This window comes from Giraffa tippelskirchi, chromosome 11, assembly GCF_054371585.1.
Source record: "Giraffa tippelskirchi isolate mGirTip1 chromosome 11, T2T-mGirTip1v1.2.pri, whole genome shotgun sequence".
Lineage (NCBI taxonomy): Eukaryota > Metazoa > Chordata > Mammalia > Artiodactyla > Giraffidae > Giraffa > Giraffa tippelskirchi.
In genome coordinates, this window is record NC_137285.1 from 76,128,691 (window position 1) to 76,156,345 (window position 27,655).

Consider the following 27,655-nt stretch of genomic DNA (forward strand, 5'->3'; position numbering starts at 1 on the left):
CCAGTAAAGGCAAACCTTAATTTTTAATGAGGACAATGTCACAGAAAAAAAAAAAAAGCTCCACAATAAACTGCTCAAGGAAGCTACTAAATAAACTTTCAGAAAAGTTTAGTAGTTTTTTTTTTTTTTTTTTTAAATAGGGTGACGGAGAGCTATACCTTTCCCATCTATGTGAATTTAGGTTTAAACTAGATTTCCCTTGGCTATTATATAAGACAAAAAAACCCACATCACCCACTTTCACTCCCCCCCACCCCCAAAATGTGTTTTAATCTATTGAATTTTTGTGTCCTCAGTTGTGTCTGATTCACGGCAACTCACCAACTCTACACAGCCAGGCTCTTCCGTCCATGGAATTCAGGGCAATTTTTTCTGTCCCAGTAAATGCCCACCCTGGGTGATCCAAAGGCAAGGGCTCCGAGGCTCCTGAGAGACTAACTCCTTTCAGCTGAGCACAGAGCTGGCTCCTCACTGGGATGCCTGTGGCCTGGGGCTCCCAGAGGGGAGAGCAGCACTCGCCCCACCGTGTGGTCACTGCTGGAAATGCAGGCTGCTCCTCACTCCCCCTTGACAGTGTCCCTGAGGGCAGAACAGTGTGAATCGAATCAAGGTGGAAATGCAAACTCCAATGCAACCAACCTTCCCACAAGGTCTCCAAAACCACTCAGGAACAGGGAATTGGAAACTGCAGGGGATGACATGAATGGAGATGGAGACTTGACACCTTACACCGAGTTCACTTCCAGTTATCCCTAGACAAACTTTCCATGAAAACTTGTCACAAATCTAGAAGAACAATGAGCAGAAACCGGACACGTGCTTTGAGTCTTCACACACAAAACTAAAAGGCAGTCCACAAAAAAAACCCAGAGAATACAGTGGACTTTGCAAAATCAAAGATATCTACTGTGGGAAAACCTCATGACAAAAGCAAAAGACAGGTCATACATCGCGAGACGAATGAGTGGAAACACAAAGCTTATCAAGGATGTGTCTCCAAACAGACAAAGAACGCCAACACAACAAGCCTGTGAAAACTAGGGAAAGGTCTGAAGGGACACCAGACGGAGGAAGACACACACAGAGTATCCCGGATGATGTCCAGCACTGAGGGCCTGAAGAAACAACAGTCTAGTTGCACCCCCTCAGGCCTGTGTGACCGTGGATGAGGCCTCTGTTTCCCGGTGGCTCTGAGACATGGACAGGGAGGAAGGGGAAGAGAAGTCACTTGCATTTCTAATACTCACAGCAAAGTCTTCCAATGAGAAGGGAATTATCACCCCCACTGCCAATGCCATTCACTGAAGTGATACCCACGAGTCCATCTACCCCAGAAGGGAAGGATGGACCTGTTCTCACAAAACGGCGAGAGATGGAAGGAGGAAGATCAAGCCCACACCAATCACTGGAAAGAGAAGCTGTGCTCAGGGCTTGAAAGAATTCCTATTGGGAAAATCATGTCACAGCCCCACATGGCAATCCACAGCTTCCATGCTATTCCTCCCAAAATGCCAATGCATTTTCGCACCGAACAAAGAATTGCAAAAGGGGTACGGAAACAGAAAAGAGCCTACATTGTCAATACAATCCGACGAAAAAGCCCCGATACGGACATCCAAGGTTGTGTGAAAGGAAATTAGACGACCAAACTAGGATCCTCAGGAGAGTATCGGAGAAGGCAATGGCGACCCACTCCAGTACTCTTGCCTGGAAAATGTCCTGGACGGAGGAGCCTGGTAGGCTGCAGGCCATGGGGTCATGCAGAGTCAGACACGACTGAAGTGACTTAGCCGCAGCAGCAGCAGCAGGACAGTATGCTATTGGGAATACAACAACACACACAGATCCAGATCGATGGAATAAAGTTGAGGGTCCAGAAACAAACCCCAGCATCCATGGTCAACTCATCTCTGACACAGACGGGGAGAATATCCAAATGGGAACAAGAAAGCCTCTTCAATCAATGTCCATGGGAAAACCAGACAGCTACATCTGAAGAACGCTATTGGTTTTGATCTCATACCACCTCAATATCGGGGAAAAACCTCACCCTAAAGACTGAGGTCATGAGATAGCTAGAAAGAAGCGTAGGTCAAAGGCTCCTTAACATCAGAGTCTCCTTGCCATTTGCTGGGCGGAGGTCGAAATGGGTCTCTTCAAGTAAGGGAAAGAGGTAAACGAAGTACACCACTGGGTTTCCATCCAATGGAACCTCTTCACAACAGAGAGGCTAAGCATTCACAAATGCAAAAGATAGGAAACGGAACACGAGAGACTCCTTGCAAGTGGTGTATCTGAGAAGGGGTTCATATGGAAAGAGACGAAGAATGCACAGCACTCAGATTCCAAGAAACACCACCACCACCCTTGACCCTTCCCCCATGACCAACTCTGACCTAAAGCCTTTCTCTCCCTCTAACCTATCCCTAAAACATAACCCTCATCTAATCATATACATGTGCATCCCTAGCATCCATCCATCCATCCACACACGAGAGAGAAAGAGGAAGACACAGACGGAATTGAGAAAGGAAAAGAGAGGGACACAGCCAGAGAGAGACACGGAACCAAAGAGAGGAAAGGAGTCGATGGTCCAGACTATTCCTCAATCTGTCTCGAAGGTAGAAGCAATGACAGCGCCCTTCCACCCCAGAAGGGGGAAAAGGACGGAAGGTTTGGAGAGGAAAAGACAAGAACGCAGGGAGCCATTAGAAGCTCAGCCACCCGCAGAAGCCGAGCTGGGACCCTTGAACAGAATCTCAATGGAAACAGAGGACCAGAAAGTTGGCTACTCTTTTCTATAAGAGAGGGAGACCTTCGAGTCTTCCTTTCGGTCCTCCAACTTGGATGCGGGGTCTCAAAACAGTCAGGAGGGGGAGTGCCTTTTCCTGGGTTCCACGGCGCACCCAGGCCTCGTTCTGCCCCATTCTGTGCTGTGTCAGCCCTGGATGGAATCTTTCTTTCTGAAGTCTCAGCGCACGAGCTCCACGTGATATCGGCCCCAGGTGGAAAGGCATGGAGCTGCTCGTAGGCCGACAGACCTAGGAAGCAGATGGGAGAATGACCCCCACTCTGCAGATGGAGAGACTGGGGCAACCCTGAGGGGCATATGCTTGTCCAGGGCCACACCACTTATGAGAAGAAGGAGCCTGGTCTGAGAGCAGCATGGTCCTCGGAGCTCAGGCCCTGGCTGAACCCAGGCCTCCCCAGGGCTGTGGGCTGGGCCGTGTGGGTGTCATTGTGCCTGCACATGGCCTAAGGGGGGTGGTCGAGCAGTCAGAAACCCAGAGATTCCCTTGGGAAGTTTTGAGGAAGGGACCTCAGCACGAACCCCAGGAAATGATGTCACCTGCCGGCAACAGAACCCAACAGAACCCGCAATCCGGGTATCCAGGCCTCCAGAGCGGAGAGGAGCCCCCAGCCAGATCACTTGCTGCCAAGATGTTCTGCTGTTTGCCCCTGCCCAGAGGCCGGGGCCTCAGGAGAGCTCACAGGCAGTGTGCGTGGGCACCCTGTCGACGTTGGCTCAGGACACCCCCGAGAGGCCTCTGGCCCTTTGCCCGGAGAAACAGAAAGGTAACACGGGGAGCCCCAGGCCGGGCCAGGCCACCTCTCCCATGCCACCCGGAAACACCGGGTCCTTTGCCTGTGTGTGGGGATGCGGGTTTCTCGGGCTGTGTCTCCCTCAAGGAAGCCCAGGCGGATGTGGGGTCAGAAGCCTGTGGACAAGTTGTGCCCACACCCCAGGGGAGAGCAGGCTGGGCGGGATGGGGAGAGTGTGGGCAGCGCCGACCGGCCAGGCTGACCTCACACCCTCAGATGGGTCTCTTTCCTCCCGGGTGGGGATCTGAGCAGACACACGTCTCTGACCCTTCTGGGAAGAGAAGTTCGAGCAGGCAGAAGCAGCGGCTCCACTGGCCAGGCCCAGCTCGGAAAACTCCCAGCATGGCTGGCTGACGGTCACTGTCGTTGCAGAGCTTCCCACGTGATGAGGCCGAGGACGGGGACACCCCATCCAGCTCCCAGAGGGAGGGGTCGGAGCACCACCCGCCCGCCCGTGAGGCCCAGTGCAGGCTCCAGGTCAGCGTGCCCACGGAGGCATCAGCCCCACCGGGGGAGACGCGGAGGTGGGGAAGGCCTGCTGCCGAGACACCGCCCAGGATACAGCCGGCGGCCCAGTCTGAGGCTTCCACGGAGCTCAGCACACCCGGCTCCGACCCAGAGTCCAGAGAACCCCGGCCTCTGAGGCACCAGGAGGACCTGGAGCCCAGCACGCCACAGCACAGAGGTGAGGACGCTGGGGCTGGTGCACGGGAGTGTGTGGGGAGGGGTGCTGAGCTACACAGGGACGAGTCCTCGAAAGCTGCTGCTGGGCCTGCAGCAAGCGCTGGCCTCACACCCCCCGCCCCCCATCTTGCACACTTCAGTCCCAAAAGACATCTGACGCTGGGTATTCTTTGGGAACCTCTTGGAAGGTTTCTGTCCCGGGGTACGCACATGCCAAGGCTGGCCTGTGGGCAAACTTTGCTTCTCCCCCAGCTCTAGCACTGGCCTCCAACTGGAACCAGGCTCCACTTCCCAGACCTGTCCCCACACAGGTGGTGGCTCCAGGTGCAGGACCCAGGGATCCACCGAGGGCAGATGGAGAAGCGAGACTTGCCCTCGCAGAGACACCAGGCCAGCTGGGTACTGGCCAGCACACCGGGCAGATCGGATCTCCGTGCCTGCAGGACCCCCAGCCCCAGGCACTGATGTCCCACCCCCTCAGCGAGAACCTCCACCTCCACGTGCACCTCTACCTGCTCGGGCTTTAGCAAGAGAACCCGAGGCAGAGGAAGAGTCACCGCCTCGGCAGGGAGAGCCTGCCCTGGCTCCCGCGCAACACCCAGACGCCCACGATGACTCACCCAGCCCTGCAGGGAGAAAGAGCCCCCGCTCTGGACAGAGACCCAGAGCCCTTACCGGAAACACCACGTCCAGGGGAGCGGTCGGCTCTGCAGCCTCCATCCCTGTCTGCTCACCGTGGATGCCGGCAACTCGGTCTGCCCCCAGGGGACATGGAGTTCCTTTCCCCTGAACTGCTTTGCATGTGGTTTGTTTCCACCTTTCTGGTGATGTTTTATTTTTTGTATGGTTTCCTGTATTTTTGTTGGTTAAGTTGGGATTAGTAAACTGTTTCATCATTGTTGCAATCTGGGAACACTGTTGTGTAACTCTGGTGATACTGTGTTACCATCACCACTTTGTAGTTTCAGACCCGTTCCATCTTTATGCCCCACCCCCCAACAAAGCCTGGATTCAAGGCAAGCACGCCCTGTTCATCCCTCCCCCCGATCCTGAACACAATTTCATCTTTTCTTTCTGCATTCCTTCCTATATTCTTGGTGTCCCCAATCAGTGACTCTCAGCGAAATGACTGAAGGAGTGTTTTTCGGACTCTCCACCTACTGTAAGACTCCATTGGAGAGTTCTCATTTTTATGTCATTTGAACTAGCCTTTGATAGCTGAAAGGACGGTGTACGTCCTTTCAAGATACCATGTGCCAAACGAAGCCCTTTTGGCAACTGCCATCATTATCTCCAGGCAGGCATTGCTGTTTGAAGGGTGACATCTCAGCCAGAAGGCAGAGGCTGAGCTCCTCTTGTTGCACCAGCTCCCAAAAGAAGCCAAGAAAGGGAGCTGGAACAACAAACCACCCCCATGCCCAGGAAAGCGTTCTTCATGACAGAAGGCTAGAAAATGACCCAACATCCTTGTGGCCCAGAACCACTCTAGAAAATCACTGTTCCATAAAAAAGAGAAACACATGGGAAGTTCCAAGGAGAGGCAATGCCCATGGCCAGTGTACTTGAGAGACGGCCTGACCGCTCCGGGGAAGACACGCACCGACGGAACCCCTTGGGAAACAGCAGTGATAGTCCTCACCGTCGTAAGGGTTTCCTCTGGGGACAACCTGCCCTGGGCACCACACGAGGGAGCAGACCGGCTTCTCTTCCTCTGCCCCCACACCATTCACTCATGAAGGCAGCTCAGGTGTTCTCATGCCCTGCCTGCCTGCCTGCCTGGCTCATCCGTGAGCTGTGACCACCTCCAGGCTAGGACTCCACCTTTTCCTCTCTGTGTACCGTGAATCTGCACACAGTGGGCTTTCAGAACCTTAGGAGACTTGAGCCATTCCCACTCGAGCCAGAACCCTCCCCAGGAAGGAAAACAGCTGTGGAGTCATTTTGGCCCCAGCACTGGTTCCGAAAGCCTGGCGGCTCCTACAGCCTCTACGGTGTGAAGAGGGAGGTCCCTTTTGACAGAGCTTTCCGGCTCTCAGATCTAAGCTGTTGTTTCACTGTCAGCTGTGTCTCTTCCGTTGCAGCCAGGTGGGCCACGCTGCTCCAAAGGAGCTCACAAGCTGAGTTTCAAGGGAGGACAGGGATGGCTACAACGTGCTGCAAACTGAGTGAGGGTCCCCACAATTCTCAGCAAAGGTCTGTGGTGTGCAAGTGGGGAGTAGAGGGCCCCCAAGTTCCAAAGGAAGGGAGGTAGTCGGGAGCTAAAGCCCTTGGCTGCTGTGGTAGCAGCTGCAGATGGCAGCCCGTCCACAGTGCACTTCAAATGAGGTCATATGAGCGGGACTCTGGAAATGGCTCCGAAATCGAGAGAAAGGGGTCAGGGTATGTGGGAATCCGGCGGGGGTGGGGGGTGGATGAAGGAAGGTGTCCCTCCTCTCTCCAGTGCAATTTGGTTTGGTGAGTCTCAAAGCTACCAGATGGCACTTCCCAAGTCAGGCCCCCGCAGGAATCAGGGTGGGCTGCCTGCCTCGGGCCCTGCCACAGGGACAAGCCACACCAGTGGCCTCCCTGAGCTCCAATGGCCGGATCTGGGGGGTTCTGTCTGGGTGCACACCTCCTTGCTGTGGCCAAGTTTCCCCCTTCTCTGAGCACCAGCTTCATCCTCTCGAATGAGGACATCGATTGCTACCTTGGCACGTTACTCTCTTCATCCTGTGAAGACTCATTAGGCTTATCCTACAATTACTAGCTGGCCCGAAGAGATATCTCCTGAATCCAGCTTAAGCTGGAGTCTCCCAGGCTCATCTGGCATGTCTTCCCTGAAGTCTGCCAAAACCCACACCCTTGCATTTCCAGGGACTCCCCTTAGCCAGCTGGGCAGAAAACCCAGCATGCTTCAAACAAGCTGACAGACAAGCGGGAGAGGACTCACGGGCAGACGGCTTCCCTCAGGTCTCGGGGGGAGCTCTGGGACCACAGCAGCAACGGGCCATCCCAGCCCCTGGGCTCAGCAGCGCCCTCATTCTCAGGCCGGCGGCTCTGCCCTGAGGGGAGCAGGAACGTCACCAACTGCCGCAGGCGGACCTCAAGCCCCTCCCACTGCTGGAGCCTGACCTGCCCCGGCCCCACCCCTTCCCCTACCCCAGCAGGACGAGAGCTCGTCTTCCCCTGGCTTCCAACGTGAGGCCCGGCCCTGGGCCCCGATTGGGCACTGCCCCAGCCCGGAGCCAATCACAGTGGCCAGGGAGGTGGAACGCACCGATTGGCCAGGGCCAGGTCATGTGACCATACTCCCCAGGAAACTCAAAGATTACCAAGGTTCTCTAAGAAACCAATGAACAAAATTATCCAGTAAAGGCAAACCTTAATTTTTAATGAGGCCAATGTCACAGAAAAAAAAAAATGCTCCACAATAAACTGCTCAAGGAAGCTACTAAATAAACTTTCAGAAAAGTTTAGTAGTTTTTTTTTTTTTTTTTTAAATAGGTTGACGGAGAGCTATACCTTTCCCATCTATGTGAATTTAGGTTTAAACTAGATTTCCCTTGGCTATTATATAAGACAAAAAAACCCACATCACCCACTTTCACTCCCCCCCACCCCCAAAATGTGTTTTAGTCTATTGAATTTTTGTGTCCTCAGTTGTGTCTGATTCACGGCAACTCACCAACTCTACACAGCCAGGCTCTTCCGTCCATGGAATTCAGGGCAATTTTTTCTGTCCCAGTAAATGCCCACCCTGGGTGATCCAAAGGCAAGGGCTCCGAGGCTCCTGAGAGACTAACTCCTTTCAGCTGAGCACAGAGCTGGCTCCTCACTGGGATGCCTGTGGCCTGGGGCTCCCAGAGGGGAGAGCAGCACTCGCCCCACCGTGTGGTCACTGCTGGAAATGCAGGCTGCTCCTCACTCCCCCTTGACAGTGTCCCTGAGGGCAGAACAGTGTGAATCGAATCAAGGTGGAAATGCAAACTCCAATGCAACCAACCTTCCCACAAGGTCTCCAAAACCACTCAGGAACAGGGAATTGGAAACTGCAGGGGATGACATGAATGGAGATGGAGACTTGACACCTTACACCGAGTTCACTTCCAGTTATCCCTAGACAAACTTTCCATGAAAACTTGTCACAAATCTAGAAGAACAATGAGCAGAAACCGGACACGTGCTTTGAGTCTTCACACACAAAACTAAAAGGCAGTCCACAAAAAAAACCCAGAGAATACAGTGGACTTTGCAAAATCAAAGATATCTACTGTGGGAAAACCTCATGACAAAAGCAAAAGACAGGTCATACATCGCGAGACGAATGAGTGGAAACACAAAGCTTATCAAGGATGTGTCTCCAAACAGACAAAGAACGCCAACACAACAAGCCTGTGAAAACTAGGGAAAGGTCTGAAGGGACACCAGACGGAGGAAGACACACACAGAGTATCCCGGATGATGTCCAGCACTGAGGGCCTGAAGAAACAACAGTCTAGTTGCACCCCCTCAGGCCTGTGTGACCGTGGATGAGGCCTCTGTTTCCCGGTGGCTCTGAGACATGGACAGGGAGGAAGGGGAAGAGAAGTCACTTGCATTTCTAATACTCACAGCAAAGTCTTCCAATGAGAAGGGAATTATCACCCCCACTGCCAATGCCATTCACTGAAGTGATACCCACGAGTCCATCTACCCCAGAAGGGAAGGATGGACCTGTTCTCACAAAACGGCGAGAGATGGAAGGAGGAAGATCAAGCCCACAACAATCACTGGAAAGAGAAGCTGTGCTCAGGGCTTGAAAGAATTCCTATTGGGAAAATCATGTCACAGCCCCACATGGCAATCCACAGCTTCCATGCTATTCCTCCCAAAATGCCAATGCATTTTCGCACCGAACAAAGAATTGCAAAAGGGGTACGGAAACAGAAAAGAGCCTACATTGTCAATACAATCCGACGAAAAAGCCCCGATACGGACATCCAAGGTTGTGTGAAAGGAAATTAGACGACCAAACTAGGATCCTCAGGAGAGTATCGGAGAAGGCAATGGCGACCCACTCCAGTACTCTTGCCTGGAAAATGTCCTGGACGGAGGAGCCTGGTAGGCTGCAGGCCACGGGGTCATGCAGAGTCAGACACGACTGAAGTGACTTAGCCGCAGCAGCAGCAGCAGGACAGTATGCTATTGGGAATACAACAACACACACAGATCCAGATCGATGGAATAAAGTTGAGGGTCCAGAAACAAACCCCAGCATCCATGGTCAACTCATCTCTGACACAGACGGGGAGAATATCCAAATGGGAACAAGAAAGCCTCTTCAATCAATGTCCATGGGAAAACCAGACAGCTACATCTGAAGAACGCTATTGGTTTTGATCTCATACCACCTCAATATCGGGGAAAAACCTCACCCTAAAGACTGATGTCATGAGATAGCTAGAAAGAAGCGTAGGTCAAAGGCTCCTTAACATCACAGTCTCCTTGCCATTTGCTGGGCGGAGGTCGAAATGGGTCTCTTCAAGTAAGGGAAAGAGGTAAACGAAGTACACCACTGGGTTTCCATCCAATGGAACCTCTTCACAACAGAGAGGCTAAGCATTCACAAATGCAAAAGATAGGAAACGGAACACGAGAGACTCCTTGCAAGTGGTGTATCTGAGAAGGGGTTCATATGGAAAGAGACAAAGAATGCACAGCACTCAGATTCCAAGAAACACCACCACCACCCTTGACCCTTCCCCCATGACCAACTCTGACCTAAAGCCTTTCTCTCCCTCTAACCTATCCCTAAAACATAACCCTCATCTAATCATATACATGTGCATCCCTAGCATCCATCCATCCATCCACACACGAGAGAGAAAGAGGAAGACACAGACGGAATTGAGAAAGGAAAAGAGAGGGACACAGCCAGAGAGAGACACGGAACCAAAGAGAGGAAAGGAGTCGATGGTCCAGACTTTTCCTCAATCTGTCTCGAAGGTAGAAGCAATGACAGCGCCCTTCCACCCCAGAAGGGGGAAAAGGACGGAAGGTTTCGAGAGGAAAAGACAAGAACGCAGGGAGCCATTAGAAGCTCAGCCACCCGCAGAAGCCGAGCTGGGACCCTTGAACAGAATCTCAATGGAAACAGAGGACCAGAAAGTTGGCTACTCTTTTCTATAAGAGAGGGAGACCTTCGAGTCTTCCTTTCGGTCCTCCAACTTGGATGCGGGGTCTCAAAACAGTCAGGAGGGGGAGTGCCTTTTCCTGGGTTCCACGGCGCATCCAGGCCTCGTTCTGCCCCATTCTGTGCTGTGTCAGCCCTGGATGGAATCTTTCTTTCTGAAGTCTCAGCGCACGAGCTCCACGTGATATCGGCCCCAGGTGGAAAGGCATGGAGCTGCTCGTAGGCCGACAGACCTAGGAAGCAGATGGGAGAATGACCCCCACTCTGCAGATGGAGAGACTGGGGCAACCCTGAGGGGCATATGCTTGTCCAGGGCCACACCACTTATGAGAAGAAGGAGCCTGGTCTGAGAGCAGCATGGTCCTCGGAGCTCAGGCCCTGGCTGAACCCAGGCCTCCCCAGGGCTGTGGGCTGGGCCGTGTGGGTGTCATTGTGCCTGCACATGGCCTAAGGGGGGTGGTCGAGCAGTCAGAAACCCAGAGATTCCCTTGGGAAGTTTTGAGGAAGGGACCTCAGCACGAACCCCAGGAAATGATGTCACCTGCCGGCAACAGAACCCAACAGAACCCGCAATCCGGGTATCCAGGCCTCCAGAGCGGAGAGGAGCCCCCAGCCAGATCACTTGCTGCCAAGATGTTCTGCTGTTTGCCCCTGCCCAGAGGCCGGGGCCTCAGGAGAGCTCACAGGCAGTGTGCGTGGGCACCCTGTCGACGTTGGCTCAGGACACCCCCGAGAGGCCTCTGGCCCTTTGCCCGGAGAAACAGAAAGGTAACACGGGGAGCCCCAGGCCGGGCCAGGCCACCTCTCCCATGCCACCCGGAAACACCGGGTCCTTTGCCTGTGTGTGGGGATGCGGGTTTCTCGGGCTGTGTCTCCCTCAAGGAAGCCCAGGCGGATGTGGGGTCAGAAGCCTGTGGACAAGTTGTGTCCACACCCCAGGGGAGAGCAGGCTGGGCGGGATGGGGAGAGTGTGGGCAGCGCCGACCGGCCAGGCTGACCTCACACCCTCAGATGGGTCTCTTTCCTCCCGGGTGGGGATCTGAGCAGACACACGTCTCTGACCCTTCTGGGAAGAGAAGTTCGAGCAGGCAGAAGCAGCGGCTCCACTGGCCAGGCCCAGCTCGGAAAACTCCCAGCATGGCTGGCTGACGGTCACTGTCGTTGCAGAGCTTCCCACGTGATGAGGCCGAGGACGGGGACACCCCATCCAGCTCCCAGAGGGAGGGGTCGGAGCACCACCCCCCCGCCCGTGAGGCCCAGTGCAGGCTCCAGGTCAGCGTGCCCACGGAGGCATCAGCCCCACCGGGGGAGACGCGGAGGTGGGGAAGGCCTGCTGCCGAGACACCGCCCAGGATACAGCCGGCGGCCCAGTCTGAGGCTGCCACGGAGCTCAGCACACCCGGCTCCGACCCAGAGTCCAGAGAACCCCGGCCTCTGAGGCACCAGGAGGACCTGGAGCCCAGCACGCCAGAGCACAGAGGTGAGGACGCTGGGGCTGGTGCACGGGAGTGTGTGGGGAGGGGTGCTGAGCTACACAGGGACGAGTCCTCGAAAGCTGCTGCTGGGCCTGCAGCAAGCGCTGGCCTCACACCCCCCGCCCCCCATCTTGCACACTTCAGTCCCAAAAGACATCTGACGCTGGGTATTCTTTGGGAACCTCTTGGAAGGTTTCTGTCCCGGGGTACGCACATGCCAAGGCTGGCCTGTGGGCAAACTTTGCTTCTCCCCCAGCTCTAGCACTGGCCTCCAACTGGAACCAGGCTCCACTTCCCAGACCTGTCCCTAAAGAGGTGGTGGCTCCAGGTGCAGGACCCAGGGATCCACCGAGGGCAGATGGAGAAGCGAGACTTGCCCTCGCAGAGACACCAGGCCAGCTGGGTACTGGCCAGCACACCGGGCAGATCGGATCTCCGTGCCTGCAGGACCCCCAGCCCCAGGCACTGATGTCCCACCCCCTCAGCGAGAACCTCCACCTCCACGTGCACCTCTACCTGCTCGGGCTTTGGCAAGAGAACCCGAGGCAGAGGAAGAGTCACCGCCTCGGCAGGGAGAGCCTGCCCTGGCTCCCGCGCAACACCCAGACGCCCACGATGACTCACCCAGCCCTGCAGGGAGAAAGAGCCCCCGCTCTGGACAGAGACCCAGAGCCCTTACCGGAAACACCACGTCCAGGGGAGCGGTCGGCTCTGCAGCCTCCATCCCTGTCTGCTCACCGTGGATGCCGGCAACTCGGTCTGCCCCCAGGGGACATGGAGTTCCTTTCCCCTGAACTGCTTTGCATGTGGTTTGTTTCCACCTTTCTGGTGATGTTTTATTTTTTGTATGGTTTCCTGTATTTTTGTTGGTTAAGTTGGGATTAGTAAACTTTTTCATCATTGTTGCAATCTGGGAACACTGTTGTGTAACTCTGGTGATACTGTGTTACCATCACCACTTTGTAGTTTCAGACCCGTTCCATCTTTATGCCCCACCCCCCAACAAAGCCTGGATTCAAGGCAAGCACGCCCTGTTCATCCCTCCCCCCGATCCTGAACACAATTTCATCTTTTCTTTCTGCATTCCTTCCTATATTCTTGGTGTCCCCAATCAGTGACTCTCAGCGAAATGACTGAAGGAGTGTTTTTCGGACTCTCCACCTACTGTAAGACTCCATTGGAGAGTTCTCATTTTTATGTCATTTGAACTAGCCTTTGATAGCTGAAAGGACGGTGTACGTCCTTTCAAGATACCATGTGCCAAACGAAGCCCTTTTGGCAACTGCCATCATTATCTCCAGGCAGGCATTGCTGTTTGAAGGGTGACATCTCAGCCAGAAGGCAGAGGCTGAGCTCCTCTTGTTGCACCAGCTCCCAAAAGAAGCCAAGAAAGGGAGCTGGAACAACAAACCACCCCCATGCCCAGGAAAGCGTTCTTCATGACAGAAGGCTAGAAAATGACCCAACATCCTTGTGGCCCAGAACCACTCTAGAAAATCACTGTTCCATAAAAAAGAGAAACACATGGGAAGTTCCAAGGAGAGGCAATGCCCATGGCCAGTGTACTTGAGAGACGGCCTGACCGCTCCGGGGAAGACACGCACCGACGGAACCCCTTGGGAAACAGCAGTGATAGTCCTCACCGTCGTAAGGGTTTCCTCTGGGGACAACCTGCCCTGGGCACCACACGAGGGAGCAGACCGGCTTCTCTTCCTCTGCCCCCACACCATTCACTCATGAAGGCAGCTCAGGTGTTCTCATGCCCTGCCTGCCTGCCTGCCTGGCTCATCCGTGAGCTGTGACCACCTCCAGGCTAGGACTCCACCTTTTCCTCTCTGTGTACCGTGAATCTGCACACAGTGGGCTTTCAGAACCTTAGGAGACTTGAGCCATTCCCACTCGAGCCAGAACCCTCCCCAGGAAGGAAAACAGCTGTGGAGTCATTTTGGCCCCAGCACTGGTTCCGAAAGCCTGGCGGCTCCTACAGCCTCTACGGTGTGAAGAGGGAGGTCCCTTTTGACAGAGCTTTCCGGCTCTCAGATCTAAGCTGTTGTTTCACTGTCAGCTGTGTCTCTTCCGTTGCAGCCAGGTGGGCCACGCTGCTCCAAAGGAGCTCACAAGCTGAGTTTCAAGGGAGGACAGGGATGGCTACAACGTGCTGCAAACTGAGTGAGGGTCCCCACAATTCTCAGCAAAGGTCTGTGGTGTGCAAGTGGGGAGTAGAGGGCCCCCAAGTTCCAAAGGAAGGGAGGTAGTCGGGAGCTAAAGACCTTGGCTGCTGTGGTAGCAGCTGCAGATGGCAGCCCGTCCACAGTGCACTTCAAATGAGGTCATATGAGCGGGACTCTGGAAATGGCTCCGAAATCGAGAGAAAGGGGTCAGGGTATGTGGGAATCCGGCGGGGGTGGGGGGTGGATGAAGGAAGGTGTCCCTCCTCTCTCCAGTGCAATTTGGTTTGGTGAGTCTCAAAGCTACCAGATGGCACTTCCCAAGTCAGGCCCCCGCAGGAATCAGGGTGGGCTGCCTGCCTCGGGCCCTGCCACAGGGACAAGCCACACCAGTGGCCTCCCTGAGCTCCAATGGCCGGATCTGGGGGGTTCTGTCTGGGTGCACACCTCCTTGCTGTGGCCAAGTTCCCCCCTTCTCTGAGCACCAGCTTCATCCTCTCGAATGAGGACATCGATTGCTACCTTGGCACGTTACTCTCTTCATCCTGTGAAGACTCATTAGGCTTATCCTACAATTACTAGCTGGCCCGAAGAGATATCTCCTGAATCCAGCTTAAGCTGGAGTCTCCCAGGCTCATCTGGCATGTCTTCCCTGAAGTCTGCCAAAACCCACACCCTTGCATTTCCAGGGACTCCCCTTAGCCAGCTGGGCAGAAAACCCAGCATGCTTCAAACAAGCTGACAGACAAGCGGGAGAGGACTCACGGGCAGACGGCTTCCCTCAGGTCTCGGGTGGAGCTCTGGGACCACAGCAGCAACGGGCCATCCCAGCCCCTGGGCTCAGCAGCGCCCTCATTCTCAGGCCGGCGGCTCTGCCCTGAGGGGAGCAGGAACGTCACCAACTGCCGCAGGCGGACCTCAAGCCCCTCCCACTGCTGGAGCCTGACCTGCCCCGGCCCCACCCCTTCCCCTACCCCAGCAGGACGAGAGCTCGTCTTCCCCTGGCTTCCAACGTGAGGCCCGGCCCTGGGCCCCGATTGGGCACTGCCCCAGCCCGGAGCCAATCACAGTGGCCAGGGAGGTGGAACGCACCGATTGGCCAGGGCCAGGTCATGTGACAATACTCCCCAGGAAACTCAAAGATTACCAAGGTTCTCTAAGAAACCAATGAACAAAATTATCCAGTAAAGGCAAACCTTAATTTTTAATGAGGCCAATGTCACAGAAAAAAAATAAATGCTCCACAATAAACTGCTCAAGGAAGCTACTAAATAAACTTTCAGAAAAGTTTAGTAGTTTTTTTTTTTTTTTTAAATAGGTTGACGGAGCGCTATACCTTTCCCATCTATGTGAATTTAGGTTTAAACTAGATTTCCCTTGGCTATTATATAAGACAAAAAAACCCACATCACCCACTTTCACTCCCCCCCACCCCCAAAATGTGTTTTAATCTATTGAATTTTTGTGTCCTCAGTTGTGTCTGATTCACGGCAACTCACCAACTCTACACAGCCAGGCTCTTCCGTCCATGGAATTCAGGGCAATTTTTTCTGTCCCAGTAAATGCCCACCCTGGGTGATCCAAAGGCAAGGGCTCCGAGGCTCCTGAGAGACTAACTCCTTTCAGCTGAGCACAGAGCTGGCTCCTCACTGGGATGCCTGTGGCCTGGGGCTCCCAGAGGGGAGAGCAGCACTCGCCCCACCGTGTGGTCACTGCTGGAAATGCAGGCTGCTCCTCACTCCCCCTTGACAGTGTCCCTGAGGGCAGAACAGTGTGAATCGAATCAAGGTGGAAATGCAAACTCCAATGCAACCAACCTTCCCACAAGGTCTCCAAAACCACTCAGGAACAGGGAATTGGAAACTGCAGGGGATGACATGAATGGAGATGGAGACTTGACACCTTACACCGAGTTCACTTCCAGTTATCCCTAGACAAACTTTCCATGAAAACTTGTCACAAATCTAGAAGAACAATGAGCAGAAACCGGACACGTGCTTTGAGTCTTCACACACAAAACTAAAAGGCAGTCCACAAAAAAAACCCAGAGAATACAGTGGACTTTGCAAAATCAAAGATATCTACTGTGGGAAAACCTCATGACAAAAGCAAAAGACAGGTCATACATCGCGAGACGAATGAGTGGAAACACAAAGCTTATCAAGGATGTGTCTCCAAACAGACAAAGAACGCCAACACAACAAGCCTGTGAAAACTAGGGAAAGGTCTGAAGGGACACCAGACGGAGGAAGACACACACAGAGTATCCCGGATGATGTCCAGCACTGAGGGCCTGAAGAAACAACAGTCTAGTTGCACCCCCTCAGGCCTGTGTGACCGTGGATGAGGCCTCTGTTTCCCGGTGGCTCTGAGACATGGACAGGGAGGAAGGGGAAGAGAAGTCACTTGCATTTCTAATACTCACAGCAAAGTCTTCCAATGAGAAGGGAATTATCACCCCCACTGCCAATGCCATTCACTGAAGTGATACCCACGAGTCCATCTACCCCAGAAGGGAAGGATGGACCTGTTCTCACAAAACGGCGAGAGATGGAAGGAGGAAGATCAAGCCCACACCAATCACTGGAAAGAGAAGCTGTGCTCAGGGCTTGAAAGAATTCCTATTGGGAAAATCATGTCACAGCCCCACATGGCAATCCACAGCTTCCATGCTATTCCTCCCAAAATGCCAATGCATTTTCGCACCGAACAAAGAATTGCAAAAGGGGTACGGAAACAGAAAAGAGCCTACATTGTCAATACAATCCGACGAAAAAGCCCCGATACGGACATCCAAGGTTGTGTGAAAGGAAATTAGACGACCAAACTAGGATCCTCAGGAGAGTATCGGAGAAGGCAATGGCGACCCACTCCAGTACTCTTGCCTGGAAAATGTCCTGGACGGAGGAGCCTGGTAGGCTGCAGGCCATGGGGTCATGCAGAGTCAGACACGACTGAAGTGACTTAGCCGCAGCAGCAGCAGCAGGACAGTATGCTATTGGGAATACAACAACACACACAGATCCAGATCGATGGAATAAAGTTGAGGGTCCAGAAACAAACCCCAGCATCCATGGTCAACTCATCTCTGACACAGACGGGGAGAATATCCAAATGGGAACAAGAAAGCCTCTTCAATCAATGTCCATGGGAAAACCAGACAGCTACATCTGAAGAACGCTATTGGTTTTGATCTCATACCACCTCAATATCGGGGAAAAACCTCACCCTAAAGACTGAGGTCATGAGATAGCTAGAAAGAAGCGTAGGTCAAAGGCTCCTTAACATCAGAGTCTCCTTGCCATTTGCTGGGCGGAGGTCGAAATGGGTCTCTTCAAGTAAGGGAAAGAGGTAAACGAAGTACACCACTGGGTTTCCATCCAATGGAACCTCTTCACAACAGAGAGGCTAAGCATTCACAAATGCAAAAGATAGGAAACGGAACACGAGAGACATCTGAGAAGGGGTTCATATGGAAAGAGACGAAGAATGCACAGCACTCAGATTCCAAGAAACACCACCACCACCCTTGACCCTTCCCCCATGACCAACTCTGACCTAAAGCCTTTCTCTCCCTCTAACCTATCCCTAAAACATAACCCTCATCTAATCATATACATGTGCATCCCTAGCATCCATCCATCCATCCACACACGAGAGAGAAAGAGGAAGACACAGACGGAATTGAGAAAGGAAAAGAGAGGGACACAGCCAGAGAGAGACACGGAACCAAAGAGAGGAAAGGAGTCGATGGTCCAGACTTTTCCTCAATCTGTCTCGAAGGTAGAAGCAATGACAGCGCCCTTCCACCCCAGAAGGGGGAAAAGGACGGAAGGTTTGGAGAGGAAAAGACAAGAACGCAGGGAGCCATTAGAAGCTCAGCCACCCGCAGAAGCCGAGCTGGGACCCTTGAACAGAATCTCAATGGAAACAGAGGACCAGAAAGTTGGCTACTCTTTTCTATAAGAGAGGGAGACCTTCGAGTCTTCCTTTCGGTCCTCCAACTTGGATGCGGGGTCTCAAAACAGTCAGGAGGGGGAGTGCCTTTTCCTGGGTTCCACGGCGCATCCAGGCCTCGTTCTGCCCCATTCTGTGCTGTGTCAGCCCTGGATGGAATCTTTCTTTCTGAAGTCTCAGCACACGAGCTCCACGTGATATCGGCCCCAGGTGGAAAGGCATGGAGCTGCTCGTAGGCCGACAGACCTAGGAAGCAGATGGGAGAATGACCCCCACTCTGCAGATGGAGAGACTGGGGCAACCCTGAGGGGCATATGCTTGTCCAGGGCCACACCACTTATGAGAAGAAGGAGCCTGGTCTGAGAGCAGCATGGTCCTCGGAGCTCAGGCCCTGGCTGAACCCAGGCCTCCCCAGGGCTGTGGGCTGGGCCGTGTGGGTGTCATTGTGCCTGCACATGGCCTAAGGGGGGTGGTCGAGCAGTCAGAAACCCAGAGATTCCCTTGGGAAGTTTTGAGGAAGGGACCTCAGCACGAACCCCAGGAAATGATGTCACCTGCCGGCAACAGAACCCAACAGAACCCGCAATCCGGGTATCCAGGCCTCCAGAGCGGAGAGGAGCCCCCAGCCAGATCACTTGCTGCCAAGATGTTCTGCTGTTTGCCCCTGCCCAGAGGCCGGGGCCTCAGGAGAGCTCACAGGCAGTGTGCGTGGGCACCCTGTCGACGTTGGCTCAGGACACCCCCGAGAGGCCTCTGGCCCTTTGCCCGGAGAAACAGAAAGGTAACACGGGGAGCCCCAGGCCGGGCCAGGCCACCTCTCCCATGCCACCCGGAAACACCGGGTCCTTTGCCTGTGTGGGGGGATGCGGGTTTCTCGGGCTGTGTCTCCCTCAAGGAAGCCCAGGCGGATGTGGGGTCAGAAGCCTGTGGACAAGTTGTGTCCACACCCCAGGGGAGAGCAGGCTGGGCGGGATGGGGAGAGTGTGGGCAGCGCCGACCGGCCAGGCTGACCTCACACCCTCAGATGGGTCTCTTTCCTCCCGGGTGGGGATCTGAGCAGACACACGTCTCTGACCCTTCTGGGAAGAGAAGTTCGAGCAGGCAGAAGCAGCGGCTCCACTGGCCAGGCCCAGCTCGGAAAACTCCCAGCATGGCTGGCTGACGGTCACTGTCGTTGCAGAGCTTCCCACGTGATGAGGCCGAGGACGGGGACACCCCATCCAGCTCCCAGAGGGAGGGGTCGGAGCACCACCCCCCCGCCCGTGAGGCCCAGTGCAGGCTCCAGGTCAGCGTGCCCACGGAGGCATCAGCCCCACCGGGGGAGACGCGGAGGTGGGGAAGGCCTGCTGCCGAGACACCGCCCAGGATACAGCCGGCGGCCCAGTCTGAGGCTGCCACGGAGCTCAGCACACCCGGCTCCGACCCAGAGTCCAGAGAACCCCGGCCTCTGAGGCACCAGGAGGACCTGGAGCCCAGCACGCCAGAGCACAGAGGTGAGGACGCTGGGGCTGGTGCACGGGAGTGTGTGGGGAGGGGTGCTGAGCTACACAGGGACGAGTCCTCGAAAGCTGCTGCTGGGCCTGCAGCAAGCGCTGGCCTCACACCCCCCGCCCCCCATCTTGCACACTTCAGTCCCAAAAGACATCTGACGCTGGGTATTCTTTGGGAACCTCTTGGAAGGTTTCTGTCCCGGGGTACGCACATGCCAAGGCTGGCCTGTGGGCAAACTTTGCTTCTCCCCCAGCTCTAGCACTGGCCTCCAACTGGAACCAGGCTCCACTTCCCAGACCTGTCCCTAAAGAGGTGGTGGCTCCAGGTGCAGGACCCAGGGATCCACCGAGGGCAGATGGAGAAGCGAGACTTGCCCTCGCAGAGACACCAGGCCAGCTGGGTACTGGCCAGCACACCGGGCAGATCGGATCTCCGTGCCTGCAGGACCCCCAGCCCCAGGCACTGATGTCCCACCCCCTCAGCGAGAACCTCCACCTCCACGTGCACCTCTACCTGCTCGGGCTTTGGCAAGAGAACCCGAGGCAGAGGAAGAGTCACCGCCTCGGCAGGGAGAGCCTGCCCTGGCTCCCGCGCAACACCCAGACGCCCACGATGACTCACCCAGCCCTGCAGGGAGAAAGAGCCCCCGCTCTGGACAGAGACCCAGAGCCCTTACCGGAAACACCACGTCCAGGGGAGCGGTCGGCTCTGCAGCCTCCATCCCTGTCTGCTCACCGTGGATGCCGGCAACTCGGTCTGCCCCCAGGGGACATGGAGTTCCTTTCCCCTGAACTGCTTTGCATGTGGTTTGTTTCCACCTTTCTGGTGATGTTTTATTTTTTGTATGGTTTCCTGTATTTTTGTTGGTTAAGTTGGGATTAGTAAACTGTTTCATCATTGTTGCAATCTGGGAACACTGTTGTGTAACTCTGGTGATACTGTGTTACCATCACCACTTTGTAGTTTCAGACCCGTTCCATCTTTATGCCCCACCCCCCAACAAAGCCTGGATTCAAGGCAAGCACGCCCTGTTCATCCCTCCCCCCGATCCTGAACACAATTTCATCTTTTCTTTCTGCATTCCTTCCTATATTCTTGGTGTCCCCAATCAGTGACTCTCAGCGAAATGACTGAAGGAGTGTTTTTCGGACTCTCCACCTACTGTAAGACTCCATTGGAGAGTTCTCATTTTTATGTCATTTGAACTAGCCTTTGATAGCTGAAAGGACGGTGTACGTCCTTTCAAGATACCATGTGCCAAACGAAGCCCTTTTGGCAACTGCCATCATTATCTCCAGGCAGGCATTGCTGTTTGAAGGGTGACATCTCAGCCAGAAGGCAGAGGCTGAGCTCCTCTTGTTGCACCAGCTCCCAAAAGAAGCCAAGAAAGGGAGCTGGAACAACAAACCACCCCCATGCCCAGGAAAGCGTTCTTCATGACAGAAGGCTAGAAAATGACCCAACATCCTTGTGGCCCAGAACCACTCTAGAAAATCACTGTTCCATAAAAAAGAGAAACACATGGGAAGTTCCAAGGAGAGGCAATGCCCATGGCCAGTGTACTTGAGAGACGGCCTGACCGCTCCGGGGAAGACACGCACCGACGGAACCCCTTGGGAAACAGCAGTGATAGTCCTCACCGTCGTAAGGGTTTCCTCTGGGGACAACCTGCCCTGGGCACCACACGAGGGAGCAGACCGGCTTCTCTTCCTCTGCCCCCACACCATTCACTCATGAAGGCAGCTCAGGTGTTCTCATGCCCTGCCTGCCTGCCTGCCTGGCTCATCCGTGAGCTGTGACCACCTCCAGGGTAGGACTCCACCTTTTCCTCTCTGTGTACCGTGAATCTGCACACAGTGGGCTTTCAGAACCTTAGGAGACTTGAGCCATTCCCACTCGAGCCAGAACCCTCCCCAGGAAGGAAAACAGCTGTGGAGTCATTTTGGCCCCAGCACTGGTTCCGAAAGCCTGGCGGCTCCTACAGCCTCTACGGTGTGAAGAGGGAGGTCCCTTTTGACAGAGCTTTCCGGCTCTCAGATCTAAGCTGTTGTTTCACTGTCAGCTGTGTCTCTTCCGTTGCAGCCAGGTGGGCCACGCTGCTCCAAAGGAGCTCACAAGCTGAGTTTCAAGGGAGGACAGGGATGGCTACAACGTGCTGCAAACTGAGTGAGGGTCCCCACAATCCTCAGCAAAGGTCTGTGGTGTGCAAGTGGGGAGTAGAGGGCCCCCAAGTTCCAAAGGAAGGGAGGTAGTCGGGAGCTAAAGCCCTTGGCTGCTGTGGTAGCAGCTGCAGATGGCAGCCCGTCCACAGTGCACTTCAAATGAGGTCATATGAGCGGGACTCTGGAAATGGCTCCGAAATCGAGAGAAAGGGGTCAGGGTATGTGGGAATCCGGCGGGGGTGGGGGGTGGATGAAGGAAGGTGTCCCTCCTCTCTCCAGTGCAATTTGGTTTGGTGAGTCTCAAAGCTACCAGATGGCACTTCCCAAGTCAGGCCCCCGCAGGAATCAGGGTGGGCTGCCTGCCTCGGGCCCTGCCACAGGGACAAGCCACACCAGTGGCCTCCCTGAGCTCCAATGGCCGGATCTGGGGGGTTCTGTCTGGTTGCACACCTCCTTGCTGTGGCCAAGTTCCCCCCTTCTCTGAGCACCAGCTTCATCCTCTCGAATGAGGACATCGATTGCTACCTTGGCACGTTACTCTCTTCATCCTGTGAAGACTCATTAGGCTTATCCTACAATTACTAGCTGGCCCGAAGAGATATCTCCTGAATCCAGCTTAAGCTGGAGTCTCCCAGGCTCATCTGGCATGTCTTCCCTGAAGTCTGCCAAAACCCACACCCTTGCATTTCCAGGGACTCCCCTTAGCCAGCTGGGCAGAAAACCCAGCATGCTTCAAACAAGCTGACAGACAAGCGGGAGAGGACTCACGGGCAGACGGCTTCCCTCAGGTCTCGGGGGGAGCTCTGGGACCACAGCAGCAACGGGCCATCCCAGCCCCTGAGCTCAGCAGCGCCCTCATTCTCAGGCCGGCGGCTCTGCCCTGAGGGGAGCAGGAACGTCACCAACTGCCGCAGGCGGACCTCAAGCCCCTCCCACTGCTGGAGCCTGACCTGCCCCGGCCCCACCCCTTCCCCTACCCCAGCAGGACGAGAGCTCGTCTTCCCCTGGCTTCCAACGTGAGGCCCGGCCCTGGGCCCCGATTGGGCACTGCCCCAGCCCGGAGCCAATCACAGTGGCCAGGGAGGTGGAACGCACCGATTGGCCAGGGCCAGGTCATGTGACCATACTCCCCAGGAAACTCAAAGATAACCAAGGTTCTCTAAGAAACCAATGAACAAAATTATCCACTAAAGGCAAACCATAATTTTTAATGAGGCCAATGTCACAGAAAAAAAAATGCTCCACAATAAACTGCTCAAGGAAGCTACTAAATAAACTTTCAGAAAAGTTTAGTAGTTTTTTTTTTTTTTAAATAGGGTGACGGAGAGCTATACCTTTCCCATCTATGTGAATTTAGGTTTAAACTAGATTTCCCTTGGCTATTATATAAGACAAAAAAACCCACATCACCCACTTTCACTCCCCCCCACCCCCAAAATGTGTTTTAATCTATTGAATTTTTGTGTCCTCAGTTGTGTCTGATTCACGGCAACTCACCAACTCTACACAGCCAGGCTCTTCCGTCCATGGAATTCAGGGCAATTTTTTCTGTCCCAGTAAATGCCCACCCTGGGTGATCCAAAGGCAAGGGCTCCGAGGCTCCTGAGAGACTAACTCCTTTCAGCTGAGCACAGAGCTGGCTCCTCACTGGGATGCCTGTGGCCTGGGGCTCCCAGAGGGGAGAGCAGCACTCGCCCCACCGTGTGGTCACTGCTGGAAGTGCAGGCTGCTCCTCACTCCCCCTTGACAGTGTCCCTGAGGGCAGAACAGTGTGAATCGAATCAAGGTGGAAATGCAAACTCCAGTGCAACCAACCTTCCACAAGATCTCCAAAACCACTCAGGAACAGGGAATTGGAAACTGCAGGGGATGACATGAATGGAGATGGAGACTTGACACCTTACACCGAGTTCACTTCCAGTTATCCCTAGACAAACTTTCCATGAAAACTTGTCACAAATCTAGAAGAACAATGAGCAGAAACCGGACACGTGCTTTGAGTCTTCACACACAAAACTAAAAGGCAGTCCACAAAAAAAACCCAGAGAATACAGTGGACTTTGCAAAATCAAAGATATCTACTGTGGGAAAGACCTCATTACAAAAGCAAAAGACAGGTCATACATCGCGAGACGAATGAGTGGAAACACAAAGCTTATCAAGGATGTGTCTCCAAACAGACAAAGAACGCCAACACAACAAGCCTGTGAAAACTAGGGAAAGGTCTGAAGGGACACCAGACGGAGGAAGACACACACAGAGTATCCCGGATGATGTCCAGCACTGAGGGCCTGAAGAAACAACAGTCTAGTTGCACCCCCTCAGGCCTGTGTGACCGTGGATGAGGCCTCTGTTTCCCGGTGGCTCTGAGACATGGACAGGGAGGAAGGGGAAGAGAAGTCACTTGCATTTCTAATACTCACAGCAAAGTCTTCCAATGAGAAGGGAATTATCACCCCCACTGACAATGCCATTCACTGAAGTGATACCCACGAGTCCATCTACCCCAGAAGGGAAGGATGGACCTGTTCTCACAAAACGGCGAGAGATGGAAGGAGGAAGATCAAGCCCACACCAATCACTGGAAAGAGAAGCTGTGCTCAGGGCTTGAAAGAATTCCTATAGGGAAAATCATGTCACAGCCCCACATGGCAATCCACAGCTTCCATGCTATTCCTCCCAAAATGCCAATGCATTTTCGCACCGAACAAAGAATTGCAAAAGGGGTACGGAAACAGAAAAGAGCCTACATTGTCAATACAATCCGACGAAAAAGCCCCGATACGGACATCCAAGGTTGTGTGAAAGGAAATTAGACGACCAAACTAGGATCCTCAGGAGAGTATCGGAGGAGGCAATGGCGACCCACTCCAGTACTCTTGCCTGGAAAATGTCCTGGACGGAGGAGCCTGGTAGGCTGCAGGCCACGGGGTCATGCAGAGTCAGACACGACTGAAGTGACTTAGCCGCAGCAGCAGCAGCAGGACAGTATGCTATTGGGAATACAACAACACACACAGATCCAGATCGATGGAATAAAGTTGAGGGTCCAGAAACAAACCCCAGCATCCATGGTCAACTCATCTCTGACACAGACGGGGAGAATATCCAAATGAGAACAAGAAAGCCTCTTCAATCAATGTCCATGGGAAAACCAGACAGCTACATCTGAAGAACGCTATTGGTTTTGATCTCATACCACCTCAATATCGGGGAAAAACCTCACCCTAAAGACTGATGTCATGAGATAGCTAGAAAGAAGCGTAGGTCAAAGGCTCCTTAACATCAGAGTCTCCTTGCCATTTGCTGGGCGGAGGTCGAAATGGGTCTCTTCAAGTAAGGGAAAGAGGTAAACGAAGTACACCACTGGGTTTCCATCCAATGGAACCTCTTCACAACAGAGAGGCTAAGCATTCACAAATGCAAAAGATAGGAAACGGAACACGAGAGACATCTGAGAAGGGGTTCATATGGAAAGAGACGAAGAATGCACAGCACTCAGATTCCAAGAAACACCACCACCACCCTTGACCCTTCCCCCATGACCAACTCTGACCTAAAGCCTTTCTCTCCCTCTAACCTATCCCTAAAACATAACCCTCATCTAATCATATACATGTGCATCCCTAGCATCCATCCATCCATCCACACACGAGAGAGAAAGAGGAAGACACAGACGGAATTGAGAAAGGAAAAGAGAGGGACACAGCCAGAGAGAGACACGGAACCAAAGAGAGGAAAGGAGTCGATGGTCCAGACTTTTCCTCAATCTGTCTCGAAGGTAGAAGCAATGACAGCGCCCTTCCACCCCAGAAGGGGGAAAAGGACGGAAGGTTTGGAGAGGAAAAGACAAGAACGCAGGGAGCCATTAGAAGCTCAGCCACCCGCAGAAGCCGAGCTGGGACCCTTGAACAGAATCTCAATGGAAACAGAGGACCAGAAAGTTGGCTACTCTTTTCTATAAGAGAGGGAGACCTTCGAGTCTTCCTTTCGGTCCTCCAACTTGGATGCGGGGTCTCAAAACAGTCAGGAGGGGGAGTGCCTTTTCCTGGGTTCCACGGCGCATCCAGGCCTCGTTCTGCCCCATTCTGTGCTGTGTCAGCCCTGGATGGAATCTTTCTTTCTGAAGTCTCAGCGCACGAGCTCCACGTGATATCGGCCCCAGGTGGAAAGGCATGGAGCTGCTCGTAGGCCGACAGACCTAGGAAGCAGATGGGAGAATGACCCCCACTCTGCAGATGGAGAGACTGGGGCAACCCTGAGGGGCATATGCTTGTCCAGGGCCACACCACTTATGAGAAGAAGGAGCCTGGTCTGAGAGCAGCATGGTCCTCGGAGCTCAGGCCCTGGCTGAACCCAGGCCTCCCCAGGGCTGTGGGCTGGGCCGTGTGGGTGTCATTGTGCCTGCACATGGCCTAAGGGGGGTGGTCGAGCAGTCAGAAACCCAGAGATTCCCTTGGGAAGTTTTGAGGAAGGGACCTCAGCACGAACCCCAGGAAATGATGTCACCTGCCGGCAACAGAACCCAACAGAACCCGCAATCCGGGTATCCAGGCCTCCAGAGCGGAGAGGAGCCCCCAGCCAGATCACTTGCTGCCAAGATGTTCTGCTGTTTGCCCCTGCCCAGAGGCCGGGGCCTCAGGAGAGCTCACAGGCAGTGTGCGTAGGCACCCTGTCGACGTTGGCTCAGGACACCCCCGAGAGGCCTCTGGCCCTTTGCCCGGAGAAACAGAAAGGTAACACGGGGAGCCCCAGGCCGGGCCAGGCCACCTCTCCCATGCCACCCGGAAACACCGGGTCCTTTGCCTGTGTGTGGGGATGCGGGTTTCTCGGGCTGTGTCTCCCTCAAGGAAGCCCAGGCAGATGTGGGGTCAGAAGCCTGTGGACAAGTTGTGTCCACACCCCAGGGGAGAGCAGGCTGGGCGGGATGGGGAGAGTGTGGGCAGAGCCGACCGGCCAGGCTGACCTCACACCCTCAGATGGGTCTCTTTCCTCCCGGGTGGGGATCTGAGCAGACACACGTCTCTGACCCTTCTGGGAAGAGAAGTTCGAGCAGGCAGAAGCAGCGGCTCCACTGGCCAGGCCCAGCTCGGAAAACTCCCAGCATGGCTGGCTGACGGTCACTGTCGTTGCAGAGCTTCCCACGTGATGAGGCCGAGGACGGGGACACCCCATCCAGCTCCCAGAGGGAGGGGTCGGAGCACCACCCGCCCGCCCGTGAGGCCCAGTGCAGGCTCCAGGTCAGCGTGCCCACGGAGGCATCAGCCCCACCGGGGGAGACGCGGAGGTGGGGAAGGCCTGCTGCCGAGACACCGCCCAGGATACAGCCGGCGGCCCAGTCTGAGGCTGCCACGGAGCTCAGCACACCCGGCTCCGACCCAGAGTCCAGAGAACCCCGGCCTCTGAGGCACCAGGAGGACCTGGAGCCCAGCACGCCAGAGCACAGAGGTGAGGACGCTGGGGCTGGTGCACGGGAGTGTGTGGGGAGGGGTGCTGAGCTACACAGGGACGAGTCCTCGAAAGCTGCTGCTGGGCCTGCAGCAAGCGCTGGCCTCACACCCCCCGCCCCCCATCTTGCACACTTCAGTCCCAAAAGACATCTGACGCTGGGTATTCTTTGGGAACCTCTTGGAAGGTTTCTGTCCCGGGGTACGCACATGCCAAGGCTGGCCTGTGGGCAAACTTTGCTTCTCCCCCAGCTCTAGCACTGGCCTCCAACTGGAACCAGGCTCCACTTCCCAGACCTGTCCCTAAAGAGGTGGTGGCTCCAGGTGCAGGACCCAGGGATCCACCGAGGGCAGATGGAGAAGCGAGACTTGCCCTCGCAGAGACACCAGGCCAGCTGGGTACTGGCCAGCACACCGGGCAGATCGGATCTCCGTGCCTGCAGGACCCCCAGCCCCAGGCACTGATGTCCCACCCCCTCAGCGAGAACCTCCACCTCCACGTGCACCTCTACCTGCT

General features: G+C 54.6%; 2 protein-coding genes and 3 long non-coding RNA genes across 6 annotated transcripts; 2 read left to right on the top strand and 3 right to left on the bottom strand.

Annotated features, from left to right (window-relative positions):
• Positions 1 to 4: 4 nt before the first annotated feature.
• LOC145527660 (uncharacterized) lies at positions 5 to 3,481 on the bottom strand. Its single transcript, XR_014069832.1, has 2 exons — positions 2,816 to 3,481; positions 5 to 579 (listed from the first exon to the last, which is right to left on the bottom strand). It is a non-coding gene; the product is annotated as an uncharacterized LOC145527660 (long non-coding RNA).
• Positions 457 to 5,192, top strand: LOC145527560 (uncharacterized). Its single transcript, XM_081545664.1, has 3 exons — positions 457 to 3,576; positions 3,976 to 4,288; positions 4,540 to 5,192. The coding sequence occupies exons 1-3, from the start codon at positions 3,166 to 3,168 to the stop codon at positions 4,812 to 4,814; spliced, it is 999 nt and encodes a 332-aa protein (XP_081401790.1). The 5' UTR covers positions 457 to 3,165; the 3' UTR covers positions 4,815 to 5,192.
• Positions 5,144 to 18,816, bottom strand: LOC145527644 (uncharacterized). 2 transcript variants are annotated; one of them, XR_014069816.1, is made up of 6 exons: positions 18,059 to 18,816; positions 15,581 to 15,838; positions 14,847 to 14,958; positions 10,446 to 10,671; positions 7,952 to 8,209; positions 5,144 to 7,328 (listed from the first exon to the last, which is right to left on the bottom strand). It is a non-coding gene; the product is annotated as an uncharacterized LOC145527644 (long non-coding RNA). The 2 variants fall into 2 exon arrangements; XR_014069815.1 differs by lacking the exons at positions 14,847 to 14,958; positions 15,581 to 15,838; positions 18,059 to 18,816 and having other exon boundaries at positions 10,446 to 14,498.
• Positions 18,353 to 20,534, top strand: LOC145527472 (uncharacterized). The gene is made up of 3 exons (XM_081545535.1): positions 18,353 to 18,819; positions 19,219 to 19,531; positions 19,783 to 20,534. The coding sequence occupies exons 1-3, from the start codon at positions 18,409 to 18,411 to the stop codon at positions 20,409 to 20,411; spliced, it is 1,353 nt and encodes a 450-aa protein (XP_081401661.1). The 5' UTR covers positions 18,353 to 18,408; the 3' UTR covers positions 20,412 to 20,534.
• On the bottom strand, positions 20,361 to 27,259 carry LOC145527665 (uncharacterized). The gene is made up of 3 exons (XR_014069837.1): positions 25,667 to 27,259; positions 23,189 to 23,446; positions 20,361 to 22,571 (listed from the first exon to the last, which is right to left on the bottom strand). It is a non-coding gene; the product is annotated as an uncharacterized LOC145527665 (long non-coding RNA).
• Between the last annotated feature and the right edge of the window lie 396 nt (positions 27,260 to 27,655).